General features: G+C 35.9%; 1 protein-coding gene across 2 annotated transcripts; it reads left to right on the top strand.

The window, feature by feature from the left end:
* The first annotated feature begins 684 nt into the window (after nt 1-684).
* Nucleotides 685-23,856, top strand: LOC136824789 (SUN domain-containing ossification factor-like). Of its 2 annotated transcripts, none has more exons than XM_067080767.1 (11): nt 685-786; nt 9,510-9,725; nt 11,424-11,559; nt 11,852-12,222; nt 14,753-15,704; nt 16,655-18,450; nt 18,677-18,764; nt 20,694-20,798; nt 21,050-21,260; nt 21,706-22,059; nt 23,351-23,856. In XM_067080767.1, the coding sequence occupies exons 2-11, from the start codon at nt 9,685-9,687 to the stop codon at nt 23,647-23,649; spliced, it is 4,353 nt and encodes a 1,450-aa protein (XP_066936868.1). In that variant the 5' UTR covers nt 685-786; nt 9,510-9,684; the 3' UTR covers nt 23,650-23,856. The 2 variants fall into 2 exon arrangements, with proteins under 2 accessions (XP_066936868.1, XP_066936867.1); XM_067080766.1 differs by lacking the exon at nt 685-786 and adding an exon at nt 8,123-8,277 and having other exon boundaries at nt 23,351-23,749.
* The last annotated feature ends 389 nt before the right edge of the window (nt 23,857-24,245 follow it).

The following is a 24,245-nucleotide window of genomic DNA, read 5'->3' as shown; positions in this document are numbered from 1 at the left end:
AGTTTGATTCTGTTTGATAAAATTTGATGGTTCAATTACGAAAATTTGGATCAATTAAATTCAATTGACATTGCCTGGAGATAAACAGAAGGTTCGTTAATGGTGGTACGCAAAGTTTTTTCCAATTTCTGATAATAATTACCCAAAAGTAACAGTAGCGGTCACTAGGTTACATCGTCCCGTTTTCTTGAACAATTTTTCGCCAGCTCGATCCCCAGGCCTCGTGAAGCAACATAGGCACCCTTCGGGAGCAATAAATAGTTTGATATTATCTGTGCCTAAATGCGCAAATTCACTAATAAAAGTTTATTTGAAAGTTGTTTCCGACGAGACAAGGTAAAGATACCCCATAGCCATATATTTCAGAGAGTGGATTTAGAAAAAAATGAAATAGTGCAGGATAGTGTCCAGATAGCGTCTCACAGTGAAAAGGGAACGGTTTTGCAAGAATTTGTCTTATGAATGGACGTGTCCCGCTTGATGACAATAATGCTGGCCGCCTTTCTTTCGCGCCACGGAACTTTCCGACAAACTAGCCTCTTTTCCCGATTTCTTTTATAAATCGTATAGAGCTGTGTACCTATAAAGCCATCGGAACAGCTCTGATTGGCCGAAATTAAAATATTAAGATACTCTGCCCGTTGCACTCTATCAAGAATTCCGGCTTTTTCGGGCTAGTGAGGTATCTTTTTTCAAATTTTTTATGAAATCTACTCACAATTTTTTTTTAACACGATGACGACCATCAACTGACTGTTGTACTCCATTGGATTGACCCTCTACACAGTAAGGAAACTATTTTATTTCATTTCTTTTTACACTTGTAAAAACTTAAAAGAACAATTTTTTTGGAAAATAGTTTTTGCATACAAATCAGACGGGGTGGTGAAAGTTAGATTTTTTGTTTTATCATCATAAAATAGCTAGTTACAAGCAAGAGGACCCTGCCGACGCACCGGACTTAACGAACACCGGACACGCGAAAATCCGGTGTAAAAGAGAATTTTTTTTACCACCGGACAATTTCTACACCGGACTTAAGGAAGTCGAATGTCCGGTGTCGGAGAAGGATATTTTTTCCCACCGGACAATCAAAACACCGGACATGACCAGTCCGGTGCGTCCGGTGTTTCTTAATTTTTTGTTTCATAAATGTCCGGCGTCCAAAATTCCCTGTATGCAACACCGGACTGACACCGGACTTATTGCGTCCGGTGTAGCGAAAGGATACTTTTTGCCACCGGACAAATACACCGGACAGTCCGGTGCGTCGGCAGGGTCCTCAAGCAAGTCCAAACTCAAGCAGTACAAATCAAAGGTTCCATTGTGATCAAAGCAATCATCAGTAGAGGCTAACATAAGAGCGACTCCAGAACAGTCAGGAGTTTTTGCCTAATAGACCTTTTTTCAAAGAGGCCACCCTGTTGAATAATTATGTAGTCCAGCAGAAAAACAATGATAAAACCATGCATAATTATTACAATATGCATGATACAGTAATTATGCATGGCTCTATCATTGTTTTTATGGCTGGACTACATAATTATTCAACAGGACATCCTCTTTGAAAAAAGGTCTATTTGCTTTGGTAGCCATTCCAGGGTCAAATTGAAACTATTCTGGTGGCAATCAAACCTAGTTAATCTTGTAGAGCTTCAAAAACGAAAAAAAATGAGGGGTCATACACCTCCTAATGATAAGCGGTTCCTGAGATATTGAGATTTTGGTTCCGCTAAAATAGCACCTTTTTAGACATTTGCAAAAATTGAAAATTCAAGCTTTTGTATTGAGTCAAGATATTTCAGATATCTTCATTTTGACTGCAGACTTTTATCAAATTCTTTTTGTAATGGCTTGCTAACACTTCAAGGAAGAAATGAAAAGACATTTTTTTGTTGAAAAAAGAAGACATTTATTGCAAAAAAACAATAAAAACGTTATAAAGCGGAAGTTAAAATTGCTGAGCCTACCTATCTTTGTAATCAAAGCGCTGCGGAGGAAAAGTTCCCCATGGCATATAAATAACTGTTTTAGGCTAAAAAAGGGTCAAATTTTTCAGTGGTACCACTCTAACTCTATAATTCTAGTCATCATTTTCAGGCTGAAAATGCTTGCCAAAGTATGAAAAGTAAAAAATATTAACTTTAATGAAAGAATTAATTTTAGAGAGTAGCACCATTGGATTTCTCAGGTATTTTCTGATAAATATGGAAAGTTTCACTGTCTGAAAATTTTTTCCTCCGCAGCCCTTTGAAATCAAAGATGAGTTGTGAAATTTTTTGTGTCCCGCAGATCTAATTTTTCTAAAAATGGCCTAAGTTGGAACGAATTTTTAGACAAAAGTGTAGAATATTACACCTGCATATTATATGTGACTCCCCAAGCGATTTGAAGTACACAAAAGTCCGATCGGCTAAAGCGGGTAAAAGACCGGTCTCATAGCGGGCGAAGTGATATTTCAAGCGGCCTAACATTTTAGAAGATCGGCCATGAAGCGGCCAATGGAATTTTTCCAAGAACGGCCTCAAGGCCTCTATTAGAGGTTTTTCTTGATCGAGAGACCGGCCAAGCGGCCAGCGGCCTGTTTAGCGGCCTATTAGCGGCCTTCTTTAGGGATCTTCTCAAAAATATAATCGATTTTCGTTTATGAAGTTCGATTATTGATTCGACTATTTAATCTCCCATATTAGATTATTTAATCCTTGTATTTGATTAATTAATCCTTTTTTGCTTATATCTTAAGGGATCTTCTCAAAAATATAACCGAATTTCGGTAAAATGGTTTCGATTAAATTCAGCTGTTTAACCGAATCGCTTCGGTAAAAAGTTTAACTAATTCAGTAAAAGTAATTATTGAATTCGGCTTAAGCTTGTGGAATTTGGTTAAAGTTTTACCGAATTTCGGCTATAAAGAATTTTACATTGTCTACAATAGAAATAGAGAATTCCACTGACTGAGACGGGATATTAACAAAAGGATCGTTCGTGGGGAGACAGGGTTATCTTGAAAATTGTTCTTTTAACTACTTACAGATCCTGAATTTGTTTATCTAGTATTTTTGAATAGCAAAATACTTTGCCCTCTTACATTTCTTTTCAAATCATAATATAGAATTGGAAAGCAAGAAAAATGTCTCGAGAGAATATCTTGAGGTTCAGGCAAGCCCAGCATGACCCACGACGAACAAAGCAGACTTTTACTAAATGTTTGTTTACATTAAGCTTCCTATGCGTGCTCTCCTTCGTGTTATCACGTGAACTTTTACCAAAAATAGTGATGAAATACACTCCTTCTGAGTGTGTTCTCTTTCTTTTCACGTGATTTTCACTTTTTCTCTCTCGCATACTAAAAGTTGCATCAAACATTCGAAACGTCACAGATCAAGAGCTTGTGACAAATCAGGAGCTTATAAGAAAGCAAAGCCTACGAGATGCCCTTTTGGAAGCTTTCCCTCTCTTCTACTGGGGAAGCAATTCATTTTATTTTATTTTACAACATTTGATGGCTTCTTAGGTCCTTCTTTATTTTGAGCGCCCTCCCTTTTATCTTTTTTTTTTGTTTTGCCCTTTTTGATTTCTGAAAAAAAATTTCTTTGCTCCAAATGTACTTGAAAATGTAAGTAAATTGAAAAACAAAGCTAAGGGCCGCTAATGTCCACTAAGGGCCGCTAATGTCCACTAAGGGCCGCTAATGGCCGCTGTTAGCGGCTTAAAACTTACTATGTGGCCGCTTCACTGAGGCCGCTTTTAATAAGCGGCCTCGCATCGGCCTTCTTCAATATCCGAGCTGCCCAAAAGGTAAAAAGACCGGTCGAGTAGAGGCCAAAGAAGATCGGTCTTTTTACCGATCGGACTTTTATGTACTTCAAATCGCTTGGGGAGTCACATATATGGTTGGAAAGCTAAAAGAAAGCTCTAAATTACTCACAAATAATTAATTTTATAGCTCAACTACACAAAGAACAATATTGAAGATTTTCATATGAGCGTCAAATAAAAAACAAGCAACCCCGGAATGGCTAAATTGGGAAATTATTTTACAATTGTAAAATCAAAGCAAAAGGAAAGACCTGATAAAACCCTTTCTAAATGGTGCAGAAGAAACAAAATTTTAAAATGTGTTTGGGACTTTAATGCTTTGAAATTTCCTAACTAGGAAAGTTATTCGTTCCGGGTCGCGGGTGGTACAGTAAGAGTGCAGGGGTAACTCTTGCATCACCATCAGTGGAAGCTAACATGCATAGCCCTCAAATGAATGACCTGGCTGGTCCTTAAAATAAACTATATTCAACTCTGCTCACAGCTCTACTGCTACCATTTTTGTTTTGATTTGATTTTGGAAATGGCAAACCCCGTACGTCCCCCCCCCAACTCAACGCTCCGCCCATAAGAAGATCATATTTTTTTGCACGTAGATCAATTTTGAGTTACCAATTAACTAAATGGTCATGATTAGAACTTGGGATTTTGGAGTAATTAGGAGAAAAGGTAACTTTTTTAAGCACTTTCCTAATGCCTTTTCCTAATATCAGTCCACAGTGGGATTGAATTGTTTGCAAGTTTTATGACTACGCAAATGACAATAATTATAATACACATCCTGAATTTAAAACCAGTACAGAGTCAAATTTCTTAGCAGTCAGCATGAAAGATGGTGTGGAAAATGCAGACCTTGATTGACTGCAATAATCTTGAGGGTCATTTTGTTTGTATATGTAATTTTTTTATGAATTTCAGAATTCATAAAAACAAGAATCCATTAGCATTAATTTTCAAGCCAGTACATAAATAATGTCTTCTGCAACCTCATCCTCGAAGCATGACCTTTGATGTGTGTGTACCCTTCATGTGTATCCTGTTAACCTCGAGCTATCAGTCCTTAGGTTGTTTAAAAAAATAATGTCCAATGTTCAGCCAAGCCAAAACCAAAACAAAGCCAAGTGAGCAAAACGTCTTGGTTGTGTTCAATTATATACTGCTCATTTTATTCATAGCATTTTTCTTGAAACTGATAGAATTCCAGATAAAAAATCCAACATAATATCTACCTTCTATGTTCTGAAAACATTTGTGTGCACATAGTTGTTAAAAGCAAACTAACTTTTTTAAATGATCAATTAGGTCCATAAGATCACAAAAACGAGTGGTGAGAAAAATTTTGACAATTTTGCTGGTCCCCATCTCATCACTTTTGCTTGGGCTTGAAAATACATATACCGCAACATATACCTGAAAATTTCAATATTTTTGAGAAGCTATAAAGGAAGCTTAAAAAAATGACGTCATCAATGATGTCATCGACAATCAAAAAATCTTCAAAATCGAAAAATTTTTGTTACGTTTGAAAGAGGACCATATAGTGAACAAAAAATATTACTACAAAAAAATCTGAATTTCTCCTTATGAGCCTCTGTCAGCAAATTTGTTCGTTAAATTTGCCTGCGAAAGATTATGTTTCGGGCACGCCCAGGAATCTTTAAAAGTAAAAGCTTTAGAGTCAAGTCAAACACATTTCAGAGAATAACTTCCTATCAAGTGAAATTCAAGGTTTTCAACCTCAGGGTTGGTACAGGTTGGTATGAGGAAAAGCCCCCCTTTTGAACCGCTTCTAAAAACCTACTTTAATGGGATAAACTTTCGCGGGGATTAAATTTTGCTGTTGGGCTTATCTGCGAAATTCAAAAATTTTGCAAGGACTTAATTTTGATTATTTCGATTGATTTCGATGATAATATCAAAAGTTATTAAAATTTTGATTTTTGTTACATCATCAAAATACAGCAAGAATCCCACTAAATCATCTTTTTTTGCAAATTTTTACTTGGGGATCCATCGTCATTTTCAAATTTTTTTAAAAAATTCTAATTCAAAACACAAAATAACTGTCATTATTTGACAGTTTTGTGACTTGTTGAACTTTGTAAGTCTTTATTGATCATCTATGGTTAGTTAGTATTAAATTTACCAATATTTCTTTATTTTTACCTCTGGGTCATTGTGTGAAAAAGTAGAAAAGTAGAAACTTGTATTTCTGGGTGCTTGAAATTCAAATGCTGAATTTGAAAGATATTGTATGTTGCATTTTTGCAAACTTTAAAAACCTGTTTTTTTTATGGAAGACAAGTGTGGTACAAATGCAATATTATTATAGTCCAGGAACCGATAATCCTTGAATTCAAGCGCACCAGTGCTTGACCACTCAGTCATGGCTCCTTAATAAGTGTTATTTGGGTCCATTCAATCTTAATTTATTTTGCTCTAACTAATTCACTACTTTGATTAAAAAGGAGCCTGTTGTTTAATATTTGTCTACGTTCATCTACCAGTTCTTTGGATCATAATTCTATCAGAAATAAGACTCTTGTAATGAAAAGTCTATACTTTAACAAGAAGGGCTCATTTCCCCTTTTCCCTGTGAACAGCGCCTTTTCAATGAAAAAGCACAGAAAATTGCAAGCCTCCCCAAGTTCTTCAATTGAAAGTGATATAATCTCAATCAAGTCCGAAATCGCATATATTTGATTAATATTTGATTACGTTCAACAATTGAGTTGGTTGATTTGCATTTGATTTGGGTCAATTGGCTTAATTGACAGCTTGACAGCTCAAGAGATGCAGTCTTGACTTGTTGGTGTGGGCCAGATAAAAATAGATATCGTATATTTTTGGAATTAACTTCAAGCCTCAAATTGTTCTCATCCTGTTGATTTTTAAGTTAATATTATTAAGGCTCTTTAGGCCGTTTATCTTATTTTACAACTTTAATCCTAAATAATTAAGTCATTCCTGAGGTATTGTTCTTGTTTTTGCTCTTATTTTTACGTCATATTTGAGTCTCAATGTTGTTATATAAGACTTTTCTTTAAAATAATGTTCTTCTAAATTCTTCTTAAGTTTTTTGAATTCTTTTAAAAAAAGTGCACTTTATAAATATTGATATCTTAAAAAATATCCTGCCTTGTGTTTTACTGAATATGAAAGGACAAGTACTTTCAAAATTTTCTTTCAAGTTCTTTAATTTTTGTCAAAATTGCACTTAATATCTTTTGCGATCCCATTCTTGAGAAAAACAAAAACTAAAGTGAATATAAACTGTAATATAGTATATATAGATATTGTGGCATTTTGAGAGCTATATGCACATAAAAATTTGACGTTATTTTGAGACTTTTATAGCAATTTTTCTTGTATTTTATGTAATTCTTTCGCTTTTTTTGGAAGGTTTCACCTTATAGAGCCTGTTCAATCATTTTGATGGTTTTTATCGATTGGCACTCTTGAAAAAGATTCCTATTGCCTTCCAAAAATTTACGATTGAGATAAACCACGACACTTTAGATATATCCTTTGAAACTAGGCTGAAGTAGAAGGGTTTTTCCTTTGAAAATACAATTTTAAGGTTTTCGTAAGAAATACAAGAATACAGCCATATCTCCCATTTCTCTTGTAATTAGATGCTCCTATCAGATTTGAGTATTGCACATAGGATTTTTCGAAATGGCAAATATGATTTTGACAGCTTTTAGTCTGTTTACATACTGTTTTTCAAAAAAAACAAGTTAAACCTGATACATGAAGGTTTCCAATGTCCCCACTTTCGATTTCGTTTGATTTCTATCAAGTGAAACAAAGAGACTGTTTCACTCTATTACAATAAATTTTTAATCCCCTTTTGTGTCTGTAACGTATTGTACAGTCTGCTTCTTATATTTCTATTTTACTTTCAAACCTTATTAAAAAGAATTTCTCAAAACATTCATGATTTGAGTTTGAAATAAGAAAAAATGATATGGGGGTAAAACGAGAACAAAGGAGATGTTATTTGGAGATAAGATCCTATGCTTATGCAATCGATGTCCAGCTATAGTGTTACAAACATGCTTTCTTTATTTTCCAGTTATTTTTTATAAAGTATGTTTTTATTTCTTTTATAAACTAAAATCATAACAAAGACAAAATTAAAATTCTTGTTAAAGTCAAAACAGAGGCATAATTTGTCGTTCAATTATTGAGTTGCCAAAGAAAGAGTTATTTTTGCAGAGTTCGATATTGTTCTGTGAGATATTGCTCATCCATTTTTAACTCAGCCATTATTTACAGCAGTTTTACGAATAAACTTGAAAGAGGTTTTTGGAAGGAAAGTTCATCATTATCTTTTTGGGGTATATGTATTGAGATATGTTATGGAGAGCTTATATGTTGAATGTTTGTATTTTTCAAAATGTACTCCCCATCGTTGACCCTCGTCATGCACTCTCAGCAGCATCGTAGCAAAAGGTAGGACTCAAATAATCGCATATAGTATAATAAATTTTGTTCTATAATTATGTATTCAAAACTTCAAGATATTTTTAAAATCAAATTTTGACAGTATAGTGGCAGAAATATTTGGGCTTTAACGTATGACTAGTTTTGTAAAGTTATGTTGGAGTGTATATTGAATTATATAGTTAGGGATAGACAAACAACCTTTTTGCAGTTATTATTCATAGTGAAGAAAGTTGTAGGTCTTTTTTAAGTGTCATGACTACTAGACATTTTGAATTATAAAACTTCATATTATAATAATGTCTTTTTTATTTAAATGGCTTGTTTATATTTTGTTGTTATGATTCCCCTTCAAACTCAGTGGGTTATCACTATATGGTTAAGATTATATTTGTTTTATGTTTTTTACTGAAATGTTATTGACCCTCTTAAACACCCTAATTTTGACACATAACTTTAAATTGACTGACTGTGTCTCTTTGCTTGCTTTTCTTATTGTAGCTTTTATATTTGTCATACGATTTTGCATTATGAGCTGTTTGGAATGTTATTCCTTTTACTTGATGCTATTGAAGCTCGTAGCAATTAATTATACTGTAACTCTCAGTTTCTATTATATAACTATAAGTTTCCCAAATGTAGCATTGGTTGGCTCGTAATCATATATAATTTTTAAAGGCTTACATGTAATATTATTATAGTTTCCATGATTTGAGGTTGATCAGCTTTTTCTATAATATAATTTATTTTGAATCCCGAACTTTTTAATGAAACTTGCTAAAAGTTGCATGTTTACGTCAAACTTCCGCGAATTAACACTTGCAATTAAAGCAAAATCAAAATCTTCCTTAATCCTTTATAATTAAAATTTGAATGGAATTCTTGCTAATGATACGTGGACAGTTTCTAATTACTTTTAATTGTGTGGCTTTTATTTATAATATTCGTCACTTTGTCGATACGTCTCATGTGTATTAGAGAATAACAATCAAGAAAATAGAGGGAACCCTGTTTTTTTCTCTATGTGAACCATGCTTGCTGACCATCACAGTCAAAGGCTACTTCTTCATAAAATCTACATTTTGATAACAAACAAAGAAAGTCCTTTTAACATCATATAGGGCTGTTCAAATGTTTAAGATTTTGTGGGCAAAAAAAATGAGGAAGTTAAAAATCGAGTGTGTGTTTAAGTTGTATTACAACGAGATGATTATTTTGGTTCCTTCTTCTTCACCTCATAGAAGATTTAGAAAGACATTATCATCAGCATCACCATCAAATACTGGTCAACCACTTGCAACTATAGGCGAATATGAGAAACTACAATTCGGAGGACCACCTTCTATCTCACCAGCAATCAATACAAGAGAGAATTTTGCGTTTACATTTGTGCGCTATTGTTGCCGATTCTTAACTATGTGGACAATATTCAGCACTTTGATCTGTTGCTTCATAAGGTATGTCAAGAATTTCATTTTCGTCTTGTGGTTGTTTATGTTTGGCATATGCATACATACAATAAACACTTAACTTTTATTATTACTTTGGGCCTGCTTGTGGTATTCTAGTGTTCTTTTTTAAGCAAATTTTGGCATTTCTTTCTTGAGAAGGGCATTAGAAATAATGTAATGGTAAAAAAGGAACGCCTAGCAATTTGATAGAACGCTCGAACGGGCAACAAGATCATAAGAGAGCTCTGAAAACCATCCGGGGGACATCCACCCCTTTTAACGCCTTTTTGTACGCCCCTTGGCTATTGGAATATAATAACTTATCTCTTGCATTATGATAAAATCACATAGTGTCCCTTTTAAAAGGGGGGGGAGTATTTTTTTCAGAAAATGGGAAAAGGGCGGGCAAAATCTTTTTCAAAATTCTAGAGGGGGGGCAATCAAAAGGATGGGGAGAAAAAATAGCTCCAAAAAGTCAAGGGTGGGGAGAAAAAATCTGAGGAAAAAATTTTCTGTTCTCTGGTGTCAAACATAAGACATAAAATATATCTGTTCAGCTTCAAGCTAAAAACATGTAATAGTGACAATTTACATTTTTTCTTTGTATATAGGGACGAGATAACATGAAAAGAAGCAGTATTATGTTATGAACAAAAAACCAAAAAAAAATTTCAAAGGGGAGGGATTATTTTAAAAACCTTAGGGAGGGGAACTAAAAGGGGCGGGCAGAGGGATTTTTTGCAATTTTCAAGGGAGGGGAACTAACCTACTAGGACACTATGAATCAAACATATTTTGAAATAATGTGGAAATGAAAATCTGCATTATTATTTTCAATCCCTAAAGGGCGACATCAAAGCTGGTTTCTTGACTAATTTGGGGTGGGCATATAGAGTCGTTGGTTGTCTAATCCAAAGCACACAGTGAAACGATTATGTATGTCTTTAGGGGATAATAATACGTTTTCTATCAAAGAAAATATAAAAGTTTGTGAAAGGATTACGTTGAGAAAATCAATGAATGCCTGTGAAAACAATCGACGCAATCTCTTTAGCAACACACTTAAACTAAGATCACGTGTGCATTGCTTAAAATTTATTCTTGCATCATCTTTAAGACAAATAAGAAAAACACACATTTATACCTTTTGTTCATTCTTCTTGGCGAATTTTTTTTATAAGAACACAAACAAAAACAAACTGGATCATTTTAACTGTCACTTCCTCAAGATATCATTAATACTACACTCTTGCTAATATCAAATACTCCACGTTAAAAATGCCACGATTACAAACTGTATCAACAGTTTTGTGCACGTGAATACTGCTGACGTAGTCGCTTTCCTCAACATTTTGCAATGCGTGCATTTTGCAATTTCTTTCGTGTTACAGTCGACCCTAGCCACTGGGGGCCATTTTCCCTCATTTTTTCAAATAAATTTTCATACCATGATCCAGACCTTATAAATCCTCACTTCTATTGTATTTTGATGAATATTATGTGGTTTAAAGATTTTTCCCGTCCGCTAAAATCGAAAAATGATTTGACCCCTCTATTTTTGTAATTGATTATTTAAAATCAATTAAGTGTTGCTATAAATCTTTACTACTCACCGAGTAAACCTTTAAACGTTTTGTGCATAAACTTAAAAGTCAAACCAATTGATCTTTTTGATAAATTACTCTTTCTTTTTATACTTTGTAGCCTTTATGCTTATGGTAACCTAGCGGATCAAGACACCAAGCATCCTTCATTACCACAACCTTTCAACGTTTCAGAGAATGCTACTACTGTTGTCAATCCTTCAGTTAAACTACCTCCTCTTCAAGACGAGAAAAAGGTTTGCTATTTTGTTAATTGTTTGTCTTATTGGCTCAGTAAACTCTATTGCCAATAGGGCTCTGGGGAGATGAATTTTATTTGGCTTTTATTTTATGTTTTCCTTGGGTTATGGAAGCCATCTCTATACGCCGCTGTCTGATTATATGGATTATATGCTGTGCTTTCTGCCATGCTTTAGTAACGAAAAATAAATATTTCCATACATTACGATCGGCCACTGTAGTTATTAACTCTTCTCAACTAAATTCATGACAGCAGCTTTAACGACAAATCTTTCATTTTCCACCAAGGATCCAATCGTGGTGGAAGTTTCAGATTCTCAAGTCCCTCTTGACGAGGATGAAGAAAATGCACTATCTCCTGAAGATGAGAATCACATCATCAAACCTTCCATTGCACCTGCTACCCCGTTACTGGCACCCACACCTTCCTCTGTTATCATGCCCGAGTATCTACCACCTGGTCCGGAAGCTTCCAGATCCTCACTGGTAGAGGCAGCTTTATCATCTATGGTGGTTCACCAACAACCTCACCCAGTAGCTGAGCAACCTCCATCGAAATTAGACGTGACATCTGAAGTTGCCAAGGATGCAAGTGGTCCTGTATCAGTGGATAATGAGGAGAAACAGAGTGGAGCAACTGGATTTCCATCTAATGAAGGGTATACTTTTTATTTATATTTTGAAAGGTTTTTGCCTTTAAGTTCCTTCCAGGGCCCAAATCTTTTAGTCTAAAGTCTTCTCCAAAGTCGAGATTGAAAATCTAGAAATGGGCTCTTATGCGGTGCTCATGTCAAAATTCAGAAACTAACTTATACCATAGTATAAGAAAGCCGCGGCTGGAATATGTACCGCATTGTCTTTTCAGTTAATTGCTGTTCCATCTCTGTCTCCGAGCTTTATAAGAACATCAAGATTGTTAGTTTATTATTGGTAGATAGTTTTTGAAATGTTTCTCTTATTTTCCTTCACAAGAAGATTTTTTATTTCTAGATATCTTTGAATCTGTACCCAATGAAACACTTTAACTGATTGTGGACATATTTTCTAGGGGTATTTTGTGGAAACGATAGTTTTTCGCCAAAATTGAAATTATAAGAACTATATTTAAGATAACAACTTTCCTGTCAGTTTGAATGATAAATTTTGAAGGTGCTGGCTTGAAATTTTCACAGAATTATCTTGATGTACTATTTCATTGATTTCTAGAAAGATTTCACTGAAATATTGTGAAGGCATTTCGAGGCACCATATTAATTTTTGAGTTCTTTCAGCCCAGCCATTTTGTGCTTGTTTAAATTTCTTATTGTTAATCTTTCCTGCACAATGATATTATAATGCAAGTGTATTATCAAGGGCATATCATTAATGTCTAAAACGCACTGCGAAGTAAGTATCAACGACAAACTAACAAAGTTTACCATTAAAGATGCTACACTACTTAATTCTTGATCAACAAATAGTCATCAAATACGACAGAGATAGAACAGTAGAAATTCAGATGTTATCATTCCAGCCGCGGCTTTCTTATACTATGCTTATACACTCTTTTGAAAAGATTTTAAGGTTTTGCTCAGGACCATAAAAAGGGATCTATTTGCAAAATTTCTCAGACCATCTTGTTATTCCTTTAACTTTTAAATACAAGCTCAACTGTAGTTGTGAAAGTATCAAATAATATCTAATTGTCCGTCTGTCTGTCTTTTTCGTCTGTGTGCAAACTCCCGCTAACTGGCACTCGAACGAGAAGATTTTCTTTATAGTGTGGTCGTGTTACAAAAATACATACAATACATTTCTATTTTCCCCAGGCAAAATCCTAAGGGCTAACTTATTTCCAGATAATATTATGTATAACATTCGAAAGCTCTCGAAAAACTATATAGAAGACTTTTAAACGGTTATAGCTGATTTCCTTACCTAACTCGAGATATTTCATGCGCAAGTTCCACTTTTCGCCACACTTTGGTCAAAATTGACCATAAATAGCATCTTCTGCGTGAATTATCTTGAGTTAGGTAATGAAATCGGCTATACCCGTTTAAAAGTTTCGTTTCCATTTCAAAAAATTTTGCCCCTACGGTTTTGCCTGGGGAAAAAAGAAATGTCCCAAAAAAGGGATGTTCCACCAGTGGGATTTTAGGGGAATTTTTCCTGAGGCATAACCATCCTATAGAGAAGGTCTGGAGAAAGTTTCAGCTAGATCTTATTGTTTTCCCGAAAATTATGCTAAACGACCCCACTATTATAAAAACATCCAGTATTTTTTATGGCTTTGAATGTTATTAACTTTTTGAGATTTAAGTTTAAAGATGTTCTTAAAATGTTCTTTATTTTATCATTTTAAGAGTATTTTTGTGCAATTTCCTAAGAAATTAGGTGTTTAAAAGTCTACAAAGCATAAAAGTGTTCTTAATTCGTTCAAACTCTTATACGGAGATTCTTGTGTGGATCCACTCTAGTCTTTATTTTGTTATAAGAGATAAGTGATCAGATGTAGACACGCAACTTTAAAAACAGACCCTTAAAATGATGCCGCTAATGATACGTCATTCAGTGATTTCTTTCTTCCTTTCACTTTTGATGAGCTAATCATAACATTCTTTAGATAACTGTGATCAAAGTTGACCGCATTACCGTTATTACGTTCTAATGGATTTTCAATTATGAATTATGGCATAATGCCTTGATAAACGAAATTTTCAGGCGGAGGGGATGTTCACGAATGACAACAAAGAAAACTGGGTCAAACAATTATGTTTTCCCATAGGCCCGTTGCTGGTCACAAATTTGTTTGGATTTAGCGGGGATATTTTGTCACTTGCAGAATAGTCTTTAACCCTTTGTTCATTACCTTAACTCTAAAATCTCATAGCCCATTGTCGTGGCTTTGGTATTCACTAAACGATCTTGAATTTTGAGATGCCAAAACTCATACATGACGCCACCGTTATGTTACTATTTGACTAACACACGTTCTGGTCTTGATGAGCCATTATTTGAAAACATTTTGCAGTTTTCCGTCTCATCAAAGTATATATAAGAGGCTTTTCCATTTCAAAATTCACCAAAATTCATCAAAATCTTAAGATTATGTGCTCATTTGCTGTGTAAAATCCATTTTTCGTCTCAAACGGAAATCCTTCCTTTGATCACTGATTTCTAACCGATGTTACTTTATTAATCTTTTAGTGTCAAAGATGAACAATTGGTTGATTTATCCCTCAAGATTGTTGAACCGATCCCTACCGATTCTCCACTCACCCCTCAAAGCAAAGAACAAACTGAGGAAGTCTCTCCCACGCCTAATCCACCTCCCACACAGACGACGCCCACACCTATTACGTTAGGGACAGAGGCTGTAGAACAGAATGGTGTCGATGCAGTTGACCTACCAAAAGAAGCTGACAACCTGATGAAATCTCTCGAAAACGAGAAAGAAAACCGCGAAACTAGTGATAAACCTGTTGTAAAAGAAAGGCGAGATGCCGAAATCGAATCAAATGTTCCCGTAGTAAAAACACAACAAAATACAAAAATCGAAGACGATTCTCTAACAAAAACTGTAAATGAGGATAAACAGTCTAAAGAACCGGTCACCGAACATCAGCCGGATAAAGTTACGGAAACCGACCAGATGCTTTCTTTTACTGAATGGAAACAAAAACTAGATCGTGAAAAAGAAATTAAAGAAAAAGAAGATGTTGTCGAGATTGTTGTCGAGGGGTCTGAGACGAATGAAACGATCGTTGTCCCCAAACCTAAACGTAAAAAGAAACTGTCCGATAAGAATAAAAAGAATTATGCATCACCGGACTGTGGTGCTAAAGTTGTATCTGCCAATTCGAACGCTCAACATTCGAGTGCGATTTTAAAGGAGGACAAAGACGCTTACATGCTGAACCCGTGTAATGTTCAAGCTTGGGTGGTAGTTGAGCTTTGCGAACGCATACAGTTAGACTCTATAGATTTTGCGAATTTCGAAATGTTTTCGTCGTCCCCTGAGACATTCACGTTACACGTCAGTAATCGTTTTCCGACCCGAGAATGGGAACTTGTTCAAGAATTCGAGACGAAGGCCAGTTCCAGTCGTCAAGTACAGAATTTCCCAATCAAAGATAAATTCTACGCCAAGTACATCAAGGTTAGTTTTTTACAATCAACTCTGAGCTCCTTTCTGTTTTATTCTTAGGAAATAATTAAACTGGCAGGGTTATTTTCACACTAATATATTCTCGCGCTCATTTTTGTCCCCGTTGAACAGCGGATTAAGTTATAAGTGTAACAAGGTCATAGTTTCTACCTTCATAGTTCGCACCCCCCCCCCCATTTATAAAGGGGGGGGGGTAGCGATGTTAAGAAAATCTCAGAAAGGGGGGGGTAAGAGAATTTTTTCTAGAAAGGGGGAAGTTTTCAGAAAGGGGGGGTTCATCTAGAAAGGGGGGGGGGTAAGATGTCAGTGGTATGTTTATTTTGTGTTTTCCCAAATTAGAAAGTTATTTTCAATTTAGTGTATATATACCAGTTCTGGTTACACAGTCTGAAAGTACACCACCAAATTCAGATTTCCTAATTATTTGCTTATTTACACTGAATGTTCTTGCTTTTTCACCGGTAGAATTATGGTAGGATTTTAAAATTTTGAGGGGGGTAGCATCAAATTTTAAAAGGGGGAAGAACCTAGGGTAGGGGGGGGGTAGCTCTAGGGTAGGGGGGGTAGTGACCCCCTTCCGAACTATGCCCTACATTTAGGTTTTGATGAACCAAAAGCAAGGGGGTGTTAAAAGTATGACTTTCCTAAGGGGGTTGCCAGTTAAGGGGGGGGGGTCTTCTTAGATAAGGGGGATCTTCCTTGAATTATGACTCTTGTACAATCGTTTCATTTACACTGATTTTCTAAGGGGGGGGGGCGTGAAATTTTATATGAACTTCTTAAGGGGGGGTTAGCACTTAAGGAGGGGTCTTGACCCCTCTAGAAACTATGAAGGTACATTCCATTCTTCTTCTTTCCAAAAGCCTCTATCTATAGAATAACACCGTAATGTTCTAAAGGCTATATCAGTAATAATACTGTAATAATTTTTCTTCGTTTAGTTTGAAGTGTTGAAATACGTCGGTAAAGAGCATTACTGTCCGCTCAGTTTACTACGCGTTTACGGGATAACGGAAGTCGAGGAATACGAGCAAGAAGACCGAAATGATGAAGATGCGGACTCGCCCCCGGAAGAGGAATCCCCTACAGAAACAACCCAAAAATCAGCGGAAGACCAAGGGCTCTTTGCGTCAGCTAAGAATGCCGTCGTCGGATTGGTCAATAATGTTGCGGAGAAATTCTCATCCGGAAAATCCGGCGAAAATGGTACAATGCCCGGTGTTGTTCCTTCAGATAATCGATCTAAGATAGTGACTCTGGTTGCAAACTCGGATAATATGTTAGAATATTTTGAGGATGTTAATTTCATTTCAACATGCATTCAAAGGACTTTGTATTCCGAATATAACACATCTGTGAATCCAATCTGTGGTTTCGGTATGACGTATGTCTTTATGAAACAGATGTGTCCGACTTTGAAACTATACCGATCGTTGAAATCTAAGAAAGAGACTAGTACACGTGCTATCGAAAAACCGAAGGCTACTTCGTTGAACTCGGGTGGCCCGCCCCCTATTCCAAGGCCACCCTTAAAGAAGGTGGTTATTGTTGAAACGGACCAAAATACGAAATCAGAGAAAGAATTGCTAGAAACCGAATCGAATGTCAAGCACATGGGCAGTGAAGAAACAAAAACAGTGAAGGATGTGGTAAAAGTTTTACCAAATCAAGATGATGTGACTGAGAAGAAAGAATTATCGGAAGGAAATCTACCAGTTGTCGCGTCTAAATCTAAGGTCACAGCTCACGATGTTGCTACCACCAAATCTAGCATTTCTACTTGTTCAAAGTTGAAGTCGGAAGAACATCCAATTGACGTTACAAACTTGGTCGTTCCTCAACCTTCGTTCACTGAGCCGTCTATTACTACTGGCCAGGATAATGGTAAACCAACTGCCGCTTTAAAAGTTTTAGATAAAATGACAAACCTACCCCCATCGCCAACCCATACTGACAAACAACTGGTAGGCGAGATCAAAGAGAGTTCTACAACGTCCATTTCGACTACTTCTTCGGCTACCGTCAAAGAAGAATCTGTGGACGTTTTAGAATTTAAAGTAGATAATAAAACGGACGTTACTACGAGCATGGTAGCTGAAAAAGTCGAAAATGAAATCTCAAACACTGGAGACTCGAAAGACACGCATAACCAGGAGAAAGTGTTAGATAAAGCAACGAAAGATATCGAATATGCTGAAAGTAAATCTACCTCTGGTGATTCACAAAATAAACCAACATCTACCGATGAAACCGAGACACCATTGAAGAATTCAGAATCAGAAGCAGCCGAAACGTCAGTTCATCAACCAAGAGAAGAAGAATCTACCTCGGTTAACCAAATTCCTATAACTGAAAAAGACAAGCAAGTTGAGACGAATCAAGACGATCATTCTAATGAAAAAGTAAAAAGTGAATCTTCAAAACTTGAAACACAAAAAGTCATGAATATCGAACTGCAAAACCCTGCAAAATCAGAAAGTGAAAATGCTGTAAAATCTGAAACACCTACGGAAACAAAGTCCGATCCACAAAGTGACAAAGCAACCAAACCAGAAGTCTCAAGTGAGAAGATCCAGGCTAGTAAATCAACCAAAGCCTTACAATCACAGTCTGCAGTTACTAATGGTAACCTTGCTGGCAGCAAAGAATCCATTATCGTCAAATTGAACGCAAAGATAAAAGGACTTCAACAAAACCTGACTATGAGTATGATGTATTTGGAAGAAATGAGCCAGAAGTAAGAATTTTCATTTTTCAATTTCTAAAGTCACCTTTTTAAAAAATCCCGCTTGTATCCTTGTGACTTTTCGAATTGAGCCTTTAAAATACAAACCCTCTCATTATTTGCCACATATGTAGTATAACTTGTTTTGAAGCTCATTTCAGATTCACTTAAAAGGCCCCTTCCATTTTGATTTTCAGTTTGCAGCATCTGAATTTTTAGTTTTTCTTTCACCGTACAGATATCGTACAGCAGTGGCAGCCGTCGACAAACGACACGAAAAGAAATCATTTGCTCTAAACGTCAGCCTCAAAGCTCAACAAGATCTAGTAAGTACTTTCAAAAACTTTCAAGAATCATTTTAAGTGGGGATGATTACAGAAGGGATTTTTTAGTCGAAGGCACATTGTAAAAGTTGATTTTTTTCAAAAACCTGATGCTCGTGATACTATCTTCGGGTACTCTTTAAATAAGTACTCATGTAGTATTGGGCTATTCCAGAAAACAATTTAACAACCCCTATGTTGAGGTCTTTTTTGGGAAAGGTGACCCCTGAATTTTTTTCTTCAATTTCTCAGGACCCCTTTTTTCTCATTTTTTGGACCACCCTTGATTTTTCACCCTATTTTCCACCCTATTTTCCAACCTATTTTACTGACCACTCTTGATTTTTACACTCGAAAAACCAGATCCCCCAAAGTTTTTTTTATTTTCCAGACCACCCTGGACGTCACGCCTCTTCAACATAGGCGGTACAAACTATTTCTGGAGTAGCCCAATAGGTATTACCCGAACTTCATTATATAAAGTATGTTTGTCAGGAAAGTCACATGTGCCCCTCGTAAATATGTTTAGTGTTTAAGTTGAATCATCTCCACCGTTGAAGAGAATTAATTTTATCGAGCAGCGAAAATGGGCTATTCCAGAAAAAATTTGTACCCTCAAGTTGTACCCCCTGACCTTGAGCAGGTCAACTATTTTTCAAGACCCAGTTGGATTTTTTTCTCATTTTTGGGACTGCCCTGGATTTTCAACCTCCTTTCACTGACCAGCTTGCATTTTCAACCTCATGTTACTGACCACTCATTTTATACCAGACCCCACGGGATTTTTAATTTTCCAGACCATCCTGGACGTCACACTTCCTCAAACTAGGGTTTCACACTCTTTCTGGGATAATGCAATCCTAAAATATTATATTTCACGAGGAGTTTATTTTGCCGAGACAGCAATTTTTTATTTATACAAGAACTTGTTTTGAATTTAAATTCTTCAAAATTAGTTCCTTTATTAATTAATGCGAATCGCATGAGAAATATTTTCTTCATTAATGGTGTATCCTTTAATTTGCATTACCTTGAAAAACCTGAAAAGCCTGCATCATAGTTTAATAAGGTACATTTTCTTTTGAAGAGATTTGAAAAATGAAAAATAGCCTGATCGATTTATTACTCCTTCCTGGATTTCTATAGATACACTACATATAGCAGTCCACTGAATTCAACTTTATTTTAAAGAGATTTTGGTTTGAAAAAATAGTCTGATGGATTTATTACTCCTTCCTGGATTTCCATAGATACACTACATATAGCAGTCCACTGAATTCAACTTTATTTTAAAGAGATTTTGGTTTGAAAAAATAGCCTGATCGATTTATTACTCCTTCCTGGATTTCTATAGATACACTACATATAGCAGTCCACTGAATTCAACTTTATTTTAAAGAGATTTTGGTTTGAAAAAATAGTCTGATGGATTTATTACTCCTTCCTGGATTTCCATAGATACACTACATATAGCAGTCCACTGAATTCAACTTTATTTTAAAGAGATTTTGGTTTGAAAAAATAGTCTGATGGATTTATTACTCCTTCCTGGATTTCTATAGATACACTACATATAGCAGTCCACTGAATTCAACTTTATTTTAAAGAGATTTTGGTTTGAAAAAATAGCCTGATCGATTTATTACTCCTTCCTGGATTTCTATAGATACACTACATATAGCAGTCCACTGAATTCAACTTTATTTTAAAGAGATTTTGGTTTGAAAAAATAGTCTGATCGATTTATTACTCCTTCCTGGATTTCTATAGATACACTACATATAGCAGTCCACTGAATTCAACTTTATTTTAAAGAGATTTTGGTTTGAAAAAATAGCCTGATCGATTTACTACTCCTTCCTGGATTTCCATAGATACACTACATATAGCAATCCACTGAATTCAATTTAAGTTTGATATCTTTTCCCCCAGATTCAATACCAGTCGAAAGTGATTATTGATTTGACGAACAAGATCGAAAAACTGACATCCAAATTGGAGAATATTACTGAAACTATGCACAAACAACATGAAATGGTAAGACACAAGTACCTTTCACCCCTTTTTTTACCACTGTTAAAAATTCTTCAGTTATAGACGGATTTCCGTCTCAGTGGAGTATATAAATAAGGCTTTTCTCGTCTCAAAATTCGGCGCAATTCACCAAATTTCAAGAGTGCGTTCTAATTTTCTATGCATGAATTAAGTGCTGTGTAAAATCCATTTTCCGTCTCGAGCGAAAAGGCTTGATTTGACCTCTGACCTCTACTACTTTACTCTTTTACTAGATCACAGAAAACCATGTATTTTGGGTGTTCATTGAAGTTGTCTTCATAACACTATTCATGATAATGTGTCGAACGCCTAACAAAACGCCCTCTCAACACCCCATCCAACAACAATCACAAGTCCAACAAAATGACGTGAAAACAACCCCGTCATCTCGAAGAAAAAGTGAACCTGTCGTTTCTCACGTTAATGGTGCTAATACTGGATTAGGTATGTATTTAGCGGGTATTTTTCTTTTGTCACTTAAAGAACCACTTTAAAGTAAATCCCCTTCTATCCGAAAGCAATCACGCCTCTCTACTTAAGAGCTTTCCTAAATATTTTCACAATATTGTGTGTAATCAGCTACGCAAATAAAAAATTTATCACATATTTTCATCGTCCTTCGACTTTTTCACTGCGATTTTCACCAAATTTAGTCCTCACGAAAAAAATTGAAATGAGGACTTTTTTCAAAACCCTAGCCTACTGAAAATGAGAGAAATTAAGGGAAAAGAAAGAGGCACATTGGCGAGATTTTTCCTAAGTGAAAATTATAGATCTTCGGCTCGTAAAAAAAATCCACGCAAAAATTCGTTTACTTGAAAGGATTGTTTGAATCATTTCAATTTTGAATCATTTCAATTTTGAATCATTTTGTATCTTTAATTCATAGGGAACCAACGACATAAAAAGACCAAACGATCTCATTCGGCAGCTGAAAACCTCTACGCCAACTCCACCACCACTAATACAAACGCTAGTGCAAGTATTTGCAACCATAAACAACATCAGAAATCTTCATTGAAATTCACCACAGCTGCCAGCAACTATCCTGATGAAATCGAACCTGAAGCGTCTAGGCGAAAGAGGAGAAAGAAATTAGTGCATCAATTTTCAACGCCTAATAGTGGTGGCAGTGGAGACACTGAAACCCCAGATTCGCCGAAACCTGTCGTTAAAACAAGGCTTTCCAACACTGCAGGACTCTTGTTTTATGCCGGCAAGGGATTTCTTTCAGGGCTAACAGGTAATTATAGTGATGTATTGTGTATATGATATTTGCAGGGAATTATTGGGAGTTGATAGATTTTTTCAATAGATTGCAGCTTTTATCCTTTATCCAAAAAAGTCACGGACTTCTTTCTGTTTGCTTCTTATCTTTCCTCACTTTCTTCCACTGTTCTGCCTAAACTTTCTCCTTGGTGATTTTATCTTACTTCTCAAATTTGGATTCAGACTTTCATTTTAAAGCTTTGAATTTATCCTCATACTTTCCTGAGTTTTTTTTTTACCGTAAGAGAGAATGATAACCTATGTGAGTCACACCGTATATTATATAAGTTGAAAGGCAAGCGACCTGAAATGTAGCCTGGGAATCCAAGCTCATAATCTTAGAAAAAACAAAAAATACCTCACCTCACAAAGTTCTAGAATTATAGAGCTTGGTGCAGGTAGATTAGTCTGGCACAGAATGTTATAAACAGTCTGTGTGTGAACCCTTGTTGACAGACTTGCTGAACTTTGGAAACCCAGGCAAACACACATACAGTAATCAACTTACCATAAAAACTCTTTCACAAGCTCTAAAGACTTTTAAAACTACTAAAAACCACATCAAAACATCAGCCACATGTATTTAGACTTCCAGCCAACAGCCATTTTGTTTCTAAATGAATCTATGTTTTCATTTTCATTTGTTTTCCTTTTTTCTGCAGAGGCAGCTTTTTCCATAAATTATGCGCGCGCATCGAAATTATCAAAATGCGCGCGAAAGTACTGCTAAGTAATACGCCAAAAGCTGGCCAATCAGGCCGAACCTGCATTGCAGGGAAAAATGTCCCTGCAGGCGAGTCACCTGCGCCAAGCGTTAAACAAGCAGCAAAAATATCATAAACTAGACTGTGTAAAAAGTTTAACGCTTGGATTTCCAGGCTACCTGAAATGGTGCATTTTATAAGTTGGTTTAATTAGGTGACTACTTATTCTGAGACACCCATATTTTTATGTCCCCTTAATTGTTAACCCTTGCTAACAACTTGTTAAACTGCTATCAAATTTCTTAAAAAACCTAAACCACACTAAACCTTACTACCTTAGGCGCACAAACTTTGTGATTTTCACGACTTTTTGGCTTTTTTCACGTAAGTTAATGCTTGCGAAAAATTGTTAGCTTTCTTTTGAATGAAACCTCTGGTGGATATCCGTTCTTCGCAAATGCTTAACCGACTTGATAACCAAAATGTCCAGATAGTAGAAAATTATCTCTTTGAGAAAAAAAAAATCGACCCTAAATGAGACTTTGAAATTCCTCACTACAGGTGCTTTCTACAGTCGCCCATCCACCACAAGCAAACCCTCACGAAGGGCGGACGCCCTTATCGACCAACCGACAGTTCGTTCAAAACAAGAACAAAAAGCAACGATGAAACGTGCAAAAAGTATTGATTTGCCAACAGTTATTGAAGAAGTGGCTTCAATCAATGACCTTCAGATGACGCCTCAAGACCCTGCTGCTCCGCCGCAGAACCGCCCTAAAAGCGTAGATTCCGTTTTACAGAATGTTGGCAAGAAACATCGGAATATAAAACACGCGAAAGCAGTTGGCAGATTTTCATGATCGATTAGATGATTGACAAAAGAGAGGGAGAGAATCGTCTCGAACTAAACTTAAAATCCGGATCTTAACTGACTATGAAGTCCTTTTAAAATGAAATTTGAAAAAAGAAACGAGAAAAGGAGGATTTGAGTTTTCAAATGGGAAAGAATTTTGAAATCCTGGATAAGTTGTGGATTTCAGTAATCCTTAATCTGATTGGTTTGATAGAAAAAGATGATTGAATAATGAGACGATCCATAAAATAAGGATTTCGAGAAATCACTCATTTTTATCCAAAACTAAACGACTATGTTTATTTTGTTCCTTTTACTCATTTGTTGAACATTGGTTTTCGTAAAGGAGCCGCTATATAGAAGAGTCTATAAATTGTCTGGTTTTGGAGATGTTCGGGTGTTTTTGTGTGTTGTGTTCTGGGAATTTCAATTCATCAAAGTTTCTCTTGATTTACAGTAGGAGCTCCCAGCATGGACAATGGGCTTTTCCAGGAGGTGACACCCTAACATGAGGATTCTGATAGCAAACCTCCCTCCTCCGGAAACAAGTATGTTGACCCTGGGGACAATTTTTTTTATCTCCTGAACAACCATCCCCCCCCC

Source organism: Clytia hemisphaerica, unplaced genomic scaffold (genome assembly GCF_902728285.1).
Source record: "Clytia hemisphaerica strain Z4C2 unplaced genomic scaffold, Clytia hemisphaerica genome assembly, whole genome shotgun sequence".
Taxonomy (NCBI): domain Eukaryota; kingdom Metazoa; phylum Cnidaria; class Hydrozoa; order Leptothecata; family Clytiidae; genus Clytia; species Clytia hemisphaerica.
This window is presented reverse-complemented; position numbering and strand designations above follow the sequence as displayed.

What these genes read in the sequence shown, in the direction of transcription:
- LOC136824789 (XM_067080766.1), top strand. Translation starts at nt 8,204, where the DNA reads ATGTTTGTATTTTTCAAAATGTACTCCCCATCGTTGACCCTCGTCATG. An exon ending in TCTACGCCAAGTACATCAAG is followed by an intron (nt 15,705 to 16,654) that starts GTTAGTTTTTTA and finishes TTCTTCGTTTAG; the next exon opens with TTTGAAGTGTTGAAATACGT. An exon ending in TCAAAGCTCAACAAGATCTA is followed by an intron (nt 18,765 to 20,693) that starts GTAAGTACTTTC and finishes CTTTTCCCCCAG; the next exon opens with ATTCAATACCAGTCGAAAGT.